This window comes from Calypte anna, chromosome 12 (assembly GCF_003957555.1).
Source record: "Calypte anna isolate BGI_N300 chromosome 12, bCalAnn1_v1.p, whole genome shotgun sequence".
NCBI classification, from domain to species: Eukaryota; Metazoa; Chordata; class Aves; order Apodiformes; family Trochilidae; genus Calypte; species Calypte anna.
In genome coordinates, this window is record NC_044258.1 from 16,562,208 (window position 1) to 16,576,368 (window position 14,161).

The following is a 14,161-nucleotide window of genomic DNA, read 5'->3' on the forward strand; positions in this document are numbered from 1 at the left end:
ATGCATTTTTAAGTTTCTGGCAAGGAGCATTTTTTCCCCTTCTTCATCCATCAACTGAAAAGCACTCAGAAATGCTCCATTACGTTTGGTTTTCTGTGGGTTTTTATTTCCCCTCCAGACTCCCATCAGCAGCATCTTCTGCCTTCTGAAGAGAGGGGCAGCTGTGACACTATAAAATAGAACCCTGTGGGTATTTTACATTGATGTCCCCCATTGTTCACCTCTTGTCTTTGCTCTGGATCCTATTAAATAAGAATTTCTAAATTATTCCTATAAACTGGAAGGGGTAGGAAGGATTTCAGAGGGGGATGAGAGGTCAGCAGGCTCTTCTCTGCAGTGATGCCACCAGTCAGCAGATGCCCCCCTCACTCCTGGTAAGGAAGGGCTGAGGTTTAACAGCAGAAGACACAGATGAGGCAGCAATTCAAGCAAAGCACAGGAAATTTGTGTTTCAGCTGCTAAGAAACATGGGAAGAATTACAAGTGTGTTTTTATTACCTCTTCAGCTGCATTATACAGAGCTGGACTCTGGGATCAGCAATGCACGTGTGTCCAAACCCTGCTCCTGAAGTGCCCTGCAACAAAGCAAGCTGGAAGTCTGCAAAAAGCAAATTTAAAGGTCCTGGAGCACAACAGGCACAAGTCAGGCTTTGCACGAGCTCTGCAGCATCACCAGCATCCTTGCCAGTGATGGGCAAGAGGCTCCCATGGGGATGTTGTGCCCTTCCTCTCCCCCCTTGTACCACCTTAGGCCAACCCCAGCCCTTTGCTACCCACCCCAGGCACCATTTGGGAAGGAAAAGTTGGATTTTCTTATTCTCTCCTCTTCTGGGGCCTCCTCCTTCACTCTGTACTGCCACCCTTCATAACAGAGAGCATGACCCTGGCAGGGCCAGGCATGCAGAGAATGACAAGAGGGGTGACAAGTGCTGCACTTGCCATGCTTCTGCTCTTGGATTTCCAGCTCCTCCTCCAGCTCAGCTCTTGCTTACTGGCAGCTCTCAGGCTCTGAACTCTGGCCCAATAGCCAAATATACCAAAGGTATACAAACCCCCCAACACAAACCCACCTCAAATTCCCATCCTCTCAACACCATCCTTCCAAATTGTCCTGGTCCTGCCCAAGCAAGCTGGGAGGCTGAGCCAAGTGCTGTGCCAACACGGATGTGTGAGGCTGAGCTAAATCCTCAGAAGTAATGGGAAAGCCAAAACAAACCTCAGTGGCTAAAAGATGAAAATAAAGGAATGCAAACAAGGCCTTAAATGGGGCACAGACCTTGTTACACACCTCATTTCCTTTTTAAAATTAAAAGCCCTGAGAGCACTTGTAAATAACTTCCAGCCTGCAGTTGATACCATGAGTTCTGGGTAAGGTGTTGGACTTTGTACCACTTGGCTTCCAGCTAAAAAAACGCCTATGATTTATAACAGCAGCATGAATGAAGACCTTGTGAACAAAGAAACCTCAAAAACTACTTGGAGAAATGGAAAAGGAGGATGACAGGGAGGTATTTTTAGTGGGCACACCTGCAAGTTCTTGTTAATACCCACTCTCACCAACCACCTGGAAATAAGCATGAAATTCAGAGGTGAAGCTTGGGGATGCCACAAAAAGTCAGAAACTACAAATAACTCTGGAAAGGCTGAGACCACAACCTCAACTTCTGGGTGACCAGGGTGTAAGAGCAATTGCACCTCTAGAAGCCAAGTTGCTTTTTGATAAAGGTGAGAGCTGGGACAGCTGTGCCAGAGAGGCCCCTGGAAAACCTCCAAGAAATCCCAAGAAATTCAAAGTTAACAGATGTGTTTTGGGAGGATGCTGCCCCCAGCCGAGGCCACTGACCCAACCTATAACTGCAGACCAAAAGAGATTTACTTGATCAGGCCATGGGGATTTACTCTCCCTCACTGTAAAGCCCTGACATAACCCACCCCATGCTTTTCCAAGCACTCGAGCAGAAACAGGAGGAATGCTGAAGTGGTTTTGGTAAGCACACTTTTTAGTTTATTGACCTATACAAAATAATAGGTCTAAAAGACTTCAGAAGTAGTAAAAGAATAAGCTAAAAGAGCTTTTGCATTTCTAGAAGGCTATACAAATATGCAAAACCAAGGAAATAAGTTACTTTTTATTTTTTGTTCATTTAACTCCAAACGGCGACTCTAATAATACAAACGACTAAGTACCAGCTTAACAGTTGTGTCCTTCTGTATATATTACATGCTCTGGAATATTGGTAAAAAAATGTCAAAAAAGTTTATCAGAAACTTTTCTATTCACAATATGGACAAGGAGGAACTAATCCTTTGTATAAAAGAAAACAAGAGCACCATTTATGGAATCCTGAAGCACAGGACAAGCTGAGAAACAAGAGAGATTTGGAGCCTTTTTGCAAACAAGCGGTTGGAAATCCCACAAGAGAACCCAGGCCAATTTGTTCCCACGTGAGGTAGGTTGACCCCTCTTAGATCCAGACTGCAGTCACACTCCTTTCCTACACAAATGGTTGGGGGAAAAACTCTGTCCTGTCACTCAGTGACTTGGCAGCACACACCTGGCAGGTCAGACCACTGGCGTTACAATCCTAATGCCCCTCGTTTTAAGGCACCCGACTCGGCTGCGTGGTGTTTGCAGCCACCTTCAAATACTGGCCCTCACACTTGAGTGTTCACCATGTGGTCACTGGAGCCTCCCCACTGCACATCCTCAAATCACTGTGGCAGAGAAAACAACCAAATTGTCACCTCCCCCCTGGCTGGGGGTCACCGTGACCTACTCCTACTCCTACGCCTACTCCTCCACAGTATGAAGTTGTACCATGGAAAGGTCATTAAATGGGAGGTTATTGATTACATTTTATCACAGAAAACAGTTCAAAGTTTTCTGTTGTTCCCCAAATCCACAGCTGCCTATAGTTTTGCATGGTATATTGTGTCAGCAAATTTTTCTCTTTCCAGAACTTGCCAGTGGTGCTAACAAACACTCTTAACAACACCCCCAAAAATGCATAAGCTCATTCAAACCTCCATAATAAAAAAAAACCAAACATCCTTCCTTCAAGTAATGTTCCAATACTGGTTAAGTCACCCTTTGCCTCACTCACACACACAGTATCTATCCTTCATAAGCTTATGAAAGTCCTTCCAGGTCATCATAAGCCATGGCAGAATAAATTTTCATTTCTTCTTCTTTCAGACAGCAGAATTGTGCTCCTAGAATTCATGTTTTTTTCCATCAGAGTCTCCTTTTCACATTTTCCTTTTTTTTTTTTTTCTTTTTTCTTTTGTTCTCTGAGGTTTGCCTTCAACATCTTCCAATCTTCCACAAAAGTGCTTGCTAATTATAAATACTTCAACCAAGTGCTGCATCCAGTCATGGAGATTCAACTGGGGCTTGCCCTCGCTCCTGGAGGCTCCCTGGATTCGGGAAGGAATGCCAGTGGTGGTTAAGACACTGTCATTAGACACTGTCATTTTGCTCCTGTCTTGATGCTGAATTCCATCTTTCCCAGCAAAACAGCCTGCTTCCTTTTCTTGCTCACTTTGGAAGTCCCACCCGAGATCTGCCTCGGAAGTCACAGCATCCTGTGCAAGGCACACAAGGGTAACAAATGGGGGGGGCTGGAGGGCTACACCAGTGTCCCAGGTTTGGAATCCTCATGCCAGAATAACCTCTGCTCCTTGCTGGGCAAGTTGTCTTCCAAGCAGCTCTCCTCACCACCCAGCTGGTTTGTCTCTGCATAGGCTCTGAAAGAGAGAAAAAGCATCAGGGAGTCAGCAAGAGCTGATGGGATTTTTCCCCAGCCCCCCCCCCAAAAAAAATGCTGCACAAATTCATGCAGAACCCTCAGGCCTGGAGCTGGTTACTGTGTGAGTTTACACACGAATGTCATTTGGATCTGAACACAACCCCAGTTTTCATGCTGTAATTAAGCAAATTGAGTGCAGCAGAATCTCAGCTGCTCACAATCATCGAGACTGGAGGGCGTATTGGTTACTCCTTTGCCATAATCACATTAATCCAGAAAAATAGAGCAGATGAACAATCAGACAAGTGATTCACAATATGGAAGATTAATAGCTAGCAAACCTTATATAGAAAAAGCTGTCAAAATAAGCAGAGTTTCCAAAGCCCAATTATAGGAAGTTACGAATTTAGCAGAACCTGTATTTTAAAACAGTTACTAAAGATCTTTCAAATCACTGAAAGAAAAAACCCCATGGCATTTAGCTTCGAAACAAGGATCTGGCAGAAGCTTTTTCATCTTTCCTTGCACATTTATTTACATTAAAATAAAACAAAATTTAAAAAACCCCAAATTATTAAAAAATAAAAATAAAAATTAGTAATTTCACACAAGGCATCCAAGCAGCAAGCACAAGCTGCAACCCAGGAAGCAGGAGGTGCAGGCATGGGGTACTTACTACAGCTGGCTACTCCTAGCATAAGGGTAGTGAAACATGGAGGCATTTGTGGGGGCAGAGCCATTCCCCTGGCCAGGTCGTCTCTGTTTTCCCGGATAGCAGCTGGTGTTAAAGAGTGGGGGGGAGAGACCAAAACACCCAGGAGAAGCAGTGAGAGGGCTGCAGGAATTTCTGCAAGGACAGAGCAGATGCTGGGCTCCCTGCAGTCCTCAGGAGAGCCCCACAAGCTTGGATGCTGGGTTAAGCTCAGCCAAGCCCCATGAGTGTGAAAGATGCAGCATCACCCTTGAAGGCCAACACTCAGATGTGAGGTTGAAAAGAGGGGTTTCCTTTCCTTTATTTTTTTCCCCCCCATTGTTTTATCAGTGCCTGCCTCTGCCCACAACACTGCTCTGAGCTGCCAGGAAGTGCAAGATCTTCCATGGTTCAGCACCATCCAGAGGAAAATGCTGTGCAACAAGTGAGTTCACCCTTTCCTATGGCTACTTTCCCCTTTTTTTGAATATCAGTGGCACAGGTAGTGGTGGTGAAGCTGATCTACTCCATGCAGAGACGACTTGCTCTGATAAAAGTCAATTTAATAATTCCTCCTCATTCTGGTCCTCTGAAATCGAGCTGATGTTCTCAGAAGTTTTAACAGCCTGTGAAATGCAAGAAGAAGGGCAGAAAATCTTGCTATGCTCTACTCACCTGCTCTGCAAAGGAAGGTTCCCATAAACATTCCCATAACAGCTGGCATAGGAGGAATGAGACAAGGTGTCACAGTCTGCAAGTCCCAGTCCAAGTGGGTTTCGCCAGTTCCCAGGAGTGTTTGCAGAGGATGCTGCAATTAAAAAAAAAATTAATGTAACAGCAAATTAGACCTTATCCAGCTAAATCAGCTGAGACAAATCAGACAGTTCTCATTAGTGATCTGAAGGGTAGACAAGCAGACAATGCACACAGAAAATATGTTTTACAAGCCTTGTGGGGAGGAGAGCACTGTGTGGGGGGTGGTTTGGAGGCAGTCTCTTTAAAGAGACTTTCTGACCCACTGTACCCTGTTTTGGGAGCCATCACAGCAGCTGCTTTACACAGCATGAAGGTTTGCACATTGCTTCTCACTGGCAAAAACTCCTGCTTGAAGCCCTCATGGGTTCTTTGTGTTTTTCTGGATTACTGCACTTCCAGAGAGTAAAAGGCAGTTTTACCTGTATCAGTAAGAGAAGAGGCCATGGGCTTAAGCTTTGCCAGGGGAGGGTTAGGTTGGATATTAGGAAGAAATTCTTTACAGAGTGGGTGATCAGACATTGGAATGGGCTGCCCAGGGTGGGGGTGGATTCTCTGTCCCTGGAGGTTTTTAAGGAGAGACTGGATGTGGCACTGAGTGCCATGGGCTGGGAACCACAGTGGCAGTGGATCAAGGGTTGGACTTGCTGATCTCAGAGGTGCTTTCCAACCCGAATGATTCTGTGATTCTATAGGAGAAGGCAACATCCAAGTCTTTCTTCCCAAGCATGGAACAAGCTCCTATCAAGTTCCTCGCTACATTTCAGGACCCAGCTCTAGCCTTGCTTCTACTCTGCTGACCGGACTGAGGAAGCAGAGGGACAGAATTTGAGGCAGAGCAGGAACTTACAGAAACACTCTGCAGAGAGGAAATCAGACATTACCTGAAGAGAAAGATGACACCCGACTGCTAGGAGAGCAGGGCACCTGCAGACCACCGAAGCCCAAACTCCTTTGAGATCCTCTGTCAGACTCCAAGCCTGCCTGCAGGCTCTGCCCCTGCTCCTTCTGACCCGAGGCTCGCTGATACCAACCCCGGAGATGCTCTGCAACTAAGGCCTTGTGAATGTTTTTGGTTATATGCTCCGTTTTAGGAACTTGCTTCCTGGGAAGCCTTAGGGTTGCATATGGGTTGTGGGGTACTCTGTCCACTTCATCCTCATGGTAAGACCTGAATTCCCTGTACCGCTCGTATCCGTAATGCGCCGAGGAGCGGTAGGAAGGGTTGACACTGTACTGTCCCTCTGTGTCACTCTCATAAATATATCCCCCGTTGTAATAAACATCAGGTTCAGTGTATGGGGAATAGCCAGAAATATAGTAACTGGAGGAAGGCTGCTCCTGATTTTTGTGGTAGACACCATTCCGGACATCCTTCTGGGCAAGGTTTGGCATACTGCCCGAACTCGCAGCAGAAATGTTTTGTTTCTTTGACCTTCTTCTCCCCCTGGTCCTGTTGTCGAGTGTCTGAGTGGTGTAATATGGACTGGGAGTGGGTGTCAGGCAGTAATATTCTGCACTGGACTGGCTGGTGTAGGATGATCCATCATCGAGGATCTCTGTGCTGCTGCTCCGTTGGGATTTGGAGAGGGTGAAGGGTGCTTTTTCGGCAGGAGGCTCAGCCAGGAGGTGGGTTTGGGATTCCAGACTCCCACTGCGCTGCCGGCAGTGGTGTGGGGAAACATCTGGCCTGAAACACCACAGATGTGTCTGTTAAAGGCAGTCACACACCAAACATACACAAAAGGCATGGAGGGAGCACAGGTGGGTAAGGCAGGAATGTTGCCTTCCCAACCAAAGCACAATACAAACCCTGGATTATTTTTTTTTTTTCCCACAGAGGGTATTCAGCACAGCTTGACTGAATGCTAGATTTGCTCCAGCAGTAGGAGAGCTCTCATGTCAAAACATATTGCAGAGAGCAAGGTTAATCTGTGACAGGGACACATGCAGCAAAGCTCACAAAGTCACATTTTGGGATATACCACAGGAGAGTTCCCTCAGGTTTAACAGACGAGATCAACACAAGCCACCTGAGCTAGTGCTGAGGGTCATAACCTAACTTGGAGGAAAAGCTCCCCAGCAAAGGGCCCTTTGCCCCCTTATCATCATTTTTCTGCTGCCTGGGGTGGACACTGCCCTTCAAACAAAAGCTCCTTACTGTAAGTGGCTGCTGCTGTAGGCATTGCGGGTCAGTACCGGGGTTGTGGGCATGCTCCTTCCCCCGTGGGGCTGGGGGGGGCGGTCCAGGGTTCGGTAGGGACTGCTGTGAGTTGAAAGTGGGTCCCTGGAAGGAAGGAGAGAACCTCAGTTAGATGAAACACCATGCAAGTCACAGAGCGCTGAATATGGGCAGCCTAAGCCTTGAAAAAAAAAACCATGAAGGGGAGAAAAAAACCAAAACAAACCAGGTTCGAGGCATCACGGGATGTGTGCCCCCACATAAAGAAGAGAGCTGTTAAAAAGGAAGAATAATTCAAGAGAGAAGGAGGAGAGGAGGAGAGGAGGAGAGGAGGAGAGGAGGAGAGGAGGAGAGGAGGAGAGGAGGAGAGGAGGAGAGGAGGAGAGGAGGAGAGGAGGAGAGGAGGAGAGGAGGAGAGGAGGAGAGGAGGAGAGGAGGAGAGGAGGAGAGGAGGAGAGGAGGAGAGGAGGAGAGGAGGAGAGGAGCAAAAGGACTCAGGTTTTAAGACAGCTCATCACAGCTAAATGGTTGCATCCAGCTATAATTCAACTGCTGAACTTCATGTGCAGGAATGTTCTGCTTATCTTGGTAAGAAAAAGAGAGAGATGTGATGTTGGCTCAAAACTTTAAAACATTTTTAAGCATGTTTTCAACAGCCTGATTATGATGCAAGACAGTCCAATAAATAAAGAGCAGTGGGACCCTTGCACTGAGAACAGCCAGCACCAGATCAGACCCATGTAACATGGGATCACAGAACCATCAGCAGAGCTACTGCTACCAATGTGCTCCATGGATCTGTTTGTTTTTCTAGCTCAGGAAGAGCCTAAATCTCATGGATACCTACAGGCAGCTCAGCCAGACACTGCAGCTGGCACTGACGGTAGTACATGGTGCTGGGTATGGTTTGGAGTTATCTGAAACAGTCACCAGAAAAAAAATAGAAATTGCTTAAATAATAATGAAAACAAACCACAGATGGAGGCAAAGGGTGACAGTACTGGTGGGCACCAGCAATTCAGATTTATGCAGAATTAAATTTCTCACCCACTTAGAACCTCTTCATGCAGACTGCACTACCCTGTGATTTCAAAGACCATGCAAACAACTTACACACACTTTTGTGAACAAACAGGAAACTCAGCTCCCATCACCAAATCCTGTAATGCCAGAGGAGTGTGGAGGCAGCAGCCACTGCTGGGCTGCCTGTCCTAAAAGAGGAACCAGTGGCAAGAGGAAGGTGACACCAGAATGTGGAGAGGACAGCAGCAGTGAAACGTGCCCTACCTGGAGTGTCTGGTTTCCAAGAGTTGCTCACTCATGGATGACTTTCTGAGATGAATTCTCTCCACCCCGAGGGACTTGGGTGGAGGAAGCCTTGGAGAAAGCTGTGCTGAGCTGGGTCTCTGGGCAGGCACAGGATGAGATTCACCCACTGTCAGAAAGAAATGGGGTATCTGTTAGCAAAATCCTCCCTATTTTTCCCTATATGCAACTCTGTGGCCCCTGAGCAGAAACTCTTGAAGTGTTAGGGGCAAGGACAGAAGCTGTGACTCTGCAAGGCTTTCCCTCCCTGCACCAAGCTCTCCTCCACATGGCCAGGAGATGACAGAGGCTCATAAAAGATCCCAGCAGCACTGACTGCTACAGAGATTACAGACAGCTTGGGGCTGTGCCAGACCATGAACTGGAACTTCCTTGGGAAATCACCTGTTTGCAGTGAGTCCCCTCCCAGAGCCAAGCAGGTGACCTCAGCCTTTGCAAAAGCCAGTTCCTCTCCCTCACCTCCCAGCTCTTCACTTGAAAAATGACATTTGAAGAATTAGTTTTGAAACACAACCTAAAAGGGACTGACTTCAAAAGCAACTGAATGAGCAAAGACATCTGACAGACAAATTTGGCTGAAGGCAACTGGGAGGATGCTGGTTTGATCCTTGTTCTCACTTTGCTCAGGGCACAACCCAGGTCTCATCAGAGCCAACAGGAAACTCCAACTAATACATATAAAAGCAGGATGAGCACCAGAGAACACTTTCAGAAACCAAAGCCTGGGCTCTCATTCCGTGTGTACAAGCAGGAATAGGGTGTAACTCCATTTTGAAGGACCAGGTGGGTTGTACGAGTCTAAAACTGGGACAAAACGAGATCAGAATCAGTCCCTAACAGAAAAGTGAGTAATAATTTAGATAATGTTTGTCCCCAAATGATGATTATCCAGTTTAAGGGAGAGGCAAGCCAAGTCCTTTCCACCTTGTGGAACAGGGTGTGAGTGTGTGTGTCTGTGGGTGTGGGTGTGAAATGAGTAAGCTGAGCAAACACCATACTCAGGCAGGATGCAAGCTCACGAGGTAACAGATCCACGTAAATAGGTCATTAATATCTGTGTCCACTCTACTAATTTTTTGGTAAGTTTTACAGTAGCTGTGAGAACAGAAGGGATGGGAAACCCCCTCCCAGCTCCTAACTCCTCTAATAGTTGCACATCCACCTCTGCCCAGATCCTAGAGATGGAGATTTGGTTGAAATTCCAAGCTTTCAGCTGACAGGATGGTCATGTTAAAACCAATCACCTAAGGACAACTCAAATCAGCTCACAGAGCAGAAACTTCCCATAATTAAACCACTGTGTGGAATGACATTCCTGATTAAGCTTTTCTCCTCTGCTATGAAGTAATTTGTGATTGGAAGCCACCAAAATACCAGGCTAAAGGACAGCAAGTCAAAGGAATGCCTCTGGATGGGCATGTTTCCTAGGAAGAAAGGGATAAGCAACATACCATCATCATAGGTTGCTGTATCAGACAGGGAGCTGCTCTCAGATGGAATGATATCATCTGGAAATGAAAAAACAAAGCACTTTAAGCACAGGAGACCCAACATGAATTTCTAAATTTCAGATACAGTTTATTTTCTACAGCTTCAGAGCCTGCTGCTGCTTGTAACACTGCACACTTTAGCCCTCAGCAGCCTGCAGACAGTCCTGCTTTAGAGAATATCACAACCTTGCTGTGTTTACTGCTGTTCAGCAAGCTACCTGTATAATTATCAAAGGGGATTTTGTTTTAACTGCAGTGGGAATCAGGCCAGAATTTACAAAGCTCTTTCCCACCCAACTTCCAATAGATCTCCCAGGGTGTTTGGGTGCTCCAGGAACCTACACAAACATGTAGGTCTTGGCTCTGGTGTTTCATTTCCTCCAGGTACACCTGAAATGCTACCAGGTAGGTAAAAAATGCCTTTTGAAATCTGGCATTCACTTTTCAGTATTTCCTAAACATACAAATTGTTTCAATTAAATTAATATCAATCCAGATATTGCTGTTGATTTCCATCACGTTACTGCAAATTAACACAGGGAGCAGCAACTGCTCCATGGACACTGCAAACCTTTTCTTTAAGTTTTTTGTTATTTATACAAAGGGATTTACTGCACCTGCCTATCCTCTCACCTTGATATTCACTCAGAATCAGCCTGTCCTTGCTAAGGTTTAGAGCAGAACAGCAAATGAGGTTGGTGATAAAAAGCAGCACTAAAGATAATTAACCCAGAGACAAATTGTTCCTATGCAATTCCCTGCAAAACTCTGGACTAGAGAGGAAGCAAAGGAACAGAGGAGTGGAACACGGAGAGCAGGAGACACTCTCCAATGTGTCCTTCACCTCCCACCCCTGCAGGGCTGGGATGAAAACAGCTGTGGTTTGATTCAATAAATCAGTGTTTCTATTTAGCAGGTCACGTCCAACAAGTCATTCCCCAAATCCCCAGCTGGAAGTGACTCAACCCTGCCCAGCTCTCTGAAACCCTGCACCCTCTGAGCCTGAAGTCAGCCAGTGGTGAAACCAGAAACACATAAAATCAGTTCTTGAAGCAGACATCAGCTCTGCTTCAGGTACCATAAACAAACACATTCTGCCCTGGAAGAGTCAGGAACTGGAAGGGAATGCATCAAAATAAACCTGGCTATGTATTTGCTGTCTTGCAGCTCCTACCTACAGGGAGCTCCTTCAAGACACAGAGTTCAGTCCCTTCTGGCTGGGTCACCCTTCTCCAGCAGCAAACAAGGATGTCATCTATCAAACATCACAAAGTGATGGGCTAAATGTACAAGGACCAACTCCTAAGTTGCTTGTTTTGCACAACAGGACAAAAACATCCCACCTGCCACAAACCATGACTCTGCATGGATGCTGCTTCATGGGACTCTTGCTGCTCACTGGCTTTCAACAGCTTCCTGCTCATCACATCCCCTGTCCCAGGTAATGCAAGGACCTCCCAAAATTAGGAGCTAGATTGGTGAGCAAGAGACTGGAAAAACAAATGTCTGATTCATCTCTGCCCAGCTGGGCCACATTAAATAGTGACCATCAACCTTTCAGTACACACATTTTATGATGAGAGATAGCCCAGTGCTGCTGTGGTTTGTGCTGGGTAAGAATCCAAACCAAGATGGGAATTGGACATGGAAAAGGTTTTCCCCAGCAGTGCACAGGAGAAGGATTTCCTCCAGGGAAAAATGCATTATTTGCAGGAGGTTTCATCTCAGGGTATTGATATAAACAGCTGAAAAATCTTGCATTTTCCTTCCCACCTTGCAATTCTCAGGAAACATCCCATTAGTATAGTGAAATAATACTTTCTCTGGGACCAAGGGGGCAAAAAAGAAAAGAAAAATCAATTTGACAATCATCCATGTGTATTATCCACAAAGGAGAAAAGTAAAATATGCCCCAAAATTGTTAATCACTACAGAAACCAGAAAAACCTGCAATACCTATGAACCTTTACCATTCCCAGACTCCCTAAATTGGCTTGGACACCAGAAAGTTTCCATGCTATAAGTTAGGAAATCAGCAGGAATCTCACCTCCCTTATGAAAATCAGACTTTCAGAAGGGCCAAGAGCATCTGTGCCCATCACTGGCAAACACATTTAGCCAGAAATCTTGCATGCCACTCTTTGCATTCATAAACTCTTAAACTTTGCTTAGGTCTTCCTGGAAAACAGGAATTTCTCATCAAGAAGCAAAGCCTTATTTCTTCTTTCTTGTAGAAATACTCTATTTCTGCTAGAACTGCAGCATTGCAGGAGGAAAGGGAGACAGATCCTGCAGCTTAGCCATGTGACTGCACCCAAAAACCACAGAATTTACACAGCACACCAGTTACAGCTGATTTTTTGAGCCTTTCTGTGTATAGCACCTTTAGTCTACCTGATGCTGGAACATGTCTCTATTTGTTCCCAGCCTATAAGCAATGCTCTTATAGCATCAGATACAGCAACTGCATCCCTTTTTTTTCTTACTTAGCTGCCTTAGAGAAGATAAAAATCATACAAAGGATATACAAACAAAACCTGTAACAGAGCCAAAATGACTTTTTTTTTTTTTTTTTTTTTTTTTTTCCCCCATCTGAATCTGGGGAATTCTCTTGTTTACCTGGTAGGGTAAGAGTTGATTTCTGGGTTGGCTTTTTGCCACACTTGATTCTATACTCATTTATGGAATTTTCTATCTCCTGCAGCTTTTTAACAGCATCAGCATACTCTTGCTTTCTTTTCTTCTTCACATTTTTGCAGAGGTCTGGCTCGCTGGCAAGTTTCTTTGCAGCTTCCACCAGCTTTTGCTGAATGACAAAATTACTCTCCAAGTCCTGCAAAGCTGGATCCTGAAAATGTGAGAGATGAGTTATTTGCTTGTACTCTGGGTAGAAATCATCACAACAAAGGTTGTTGGTTAGAAGATCTATTTTTGTGCTAACAAAGTCTTGAACAGAAACAACAGAAACACCAAAGTTTATACATATGGTGATCTAAGCATATGAAACCCTTACACATCTTATTTTCCTGACAAGTGTAAGAGCTTGGGACCTCTTGAGAAAGGTCTAAAGTTCTCCAGCCTGGGTGACATAAAACAGACACCTAAAAATTCAGGTTTAAACCCTTCTGTTCCACAAACCAACCTGCAGGCTGTTAAACCTCCTGCTGCAAGCCTGAAAATGCTTGCTCAAAAATCTCCCTCTGCTTTAAAGAAAATAAAAATGGAAACTGCAATCACCATACCTAAGTAACAGGGAGTTGGAAACTTTAATTAATTGTTTGTAAACAACTTTGAGAGGCTCAGATGAAAGGTGCTAAGCAACACATTATTAAGTCTGGTCAGTAGAATTTGGTTTCAGTTGCATTTAAGGAGTCTCCATGAAATCAGGCATGGATTATCCCTGGCCTGTAAGCAAGGGCAGAGACCTTTTTGTTGAAAGACACATGCAAAGTGCCTAACACCTACTTACTGTTTGTTGGTGCCTAACACCTACTTACTTATTCCTTACAGCTTGTTAACAACACTCACAAGGAATGAGGGGGAATGGTATGTGTCCAGAAACCTCATCTATCTGAATATTTCCCTATCTCCCAAAGTCAGTGTCAGCCTGTAAGGTTCATATTAGCTTCTTGAGCAATATATAGATTTTTTTACTTAGGTGGAATTCACATTAAGCTAGAGATAAATCTCTTCCCACTGTCACCTGTCACATAACTATGCTGACAGAGAGATGATTTTGCAAGGGGAACAGTGCACACCCCTGCCACGTTCTGCATTCAAACACAAATCAGTGCTCCAGCAAAGCTCACAGCCATGGCTTGCCAAACACCAGTAGGTGCCTGCTCTTCTCTAATTAGCAGCAAAATGTCCATTAAAATTCAAGCAACATGAACAAATCAGGGGTGCAGGTCAGGGGATTTTAAGGTCTTCTGAAATGGACAACTTCCTGGCCATTGCAAAGGCAGGATGG

The 14,161-nt window shown here is 45.3% G+C and overlaps 1 protein-coding gene across 1 annotated transcript in view; it reads right to left on the reverse strand.

Annotated features, from left to right (window-relative positions):
* Positions 1–3,329: 3,329 nt before the first annotated feature.
* FRMD4B (FERM domain containing 4B) overlaps positions 3,330–14,161 on the reverse strand; it is a 79,650-nt gene continuing 68,818 nt past the window's right edge. The window contains exons 17-23 of the mRNA XM_008499637.2: positions 12,811–13,039; positions 10,153–10,209; positions 8,663–8,810; positions 7,355–7,480; positions 6,078–6,883; positions 5,116–5,248; positions 3,330–3,747 (exon numbers count right to left, since the gene is read on the reverse strand). Coding sequence (XP_008497859.2) covers positions 3,630–3,747; positions 5,116–5,248; positions 6,078–6,883; positions 7,355–7,480; positions 8,663–8,810; positions 10,153–10,209; positions 12,811–13,039 — 1,617 coding nt within the window. The 3' untranslated portion in view covers positions 3,330–3,629. The remainder of the gene's footprint in view (positions 3,748–5,115; positions 5,249–6,077; positions 6,884–7,354; positions 7,481–8,662; positions 8,811–10,152; positions 10,210–12,810; positions 13,040–14,161) is intronic.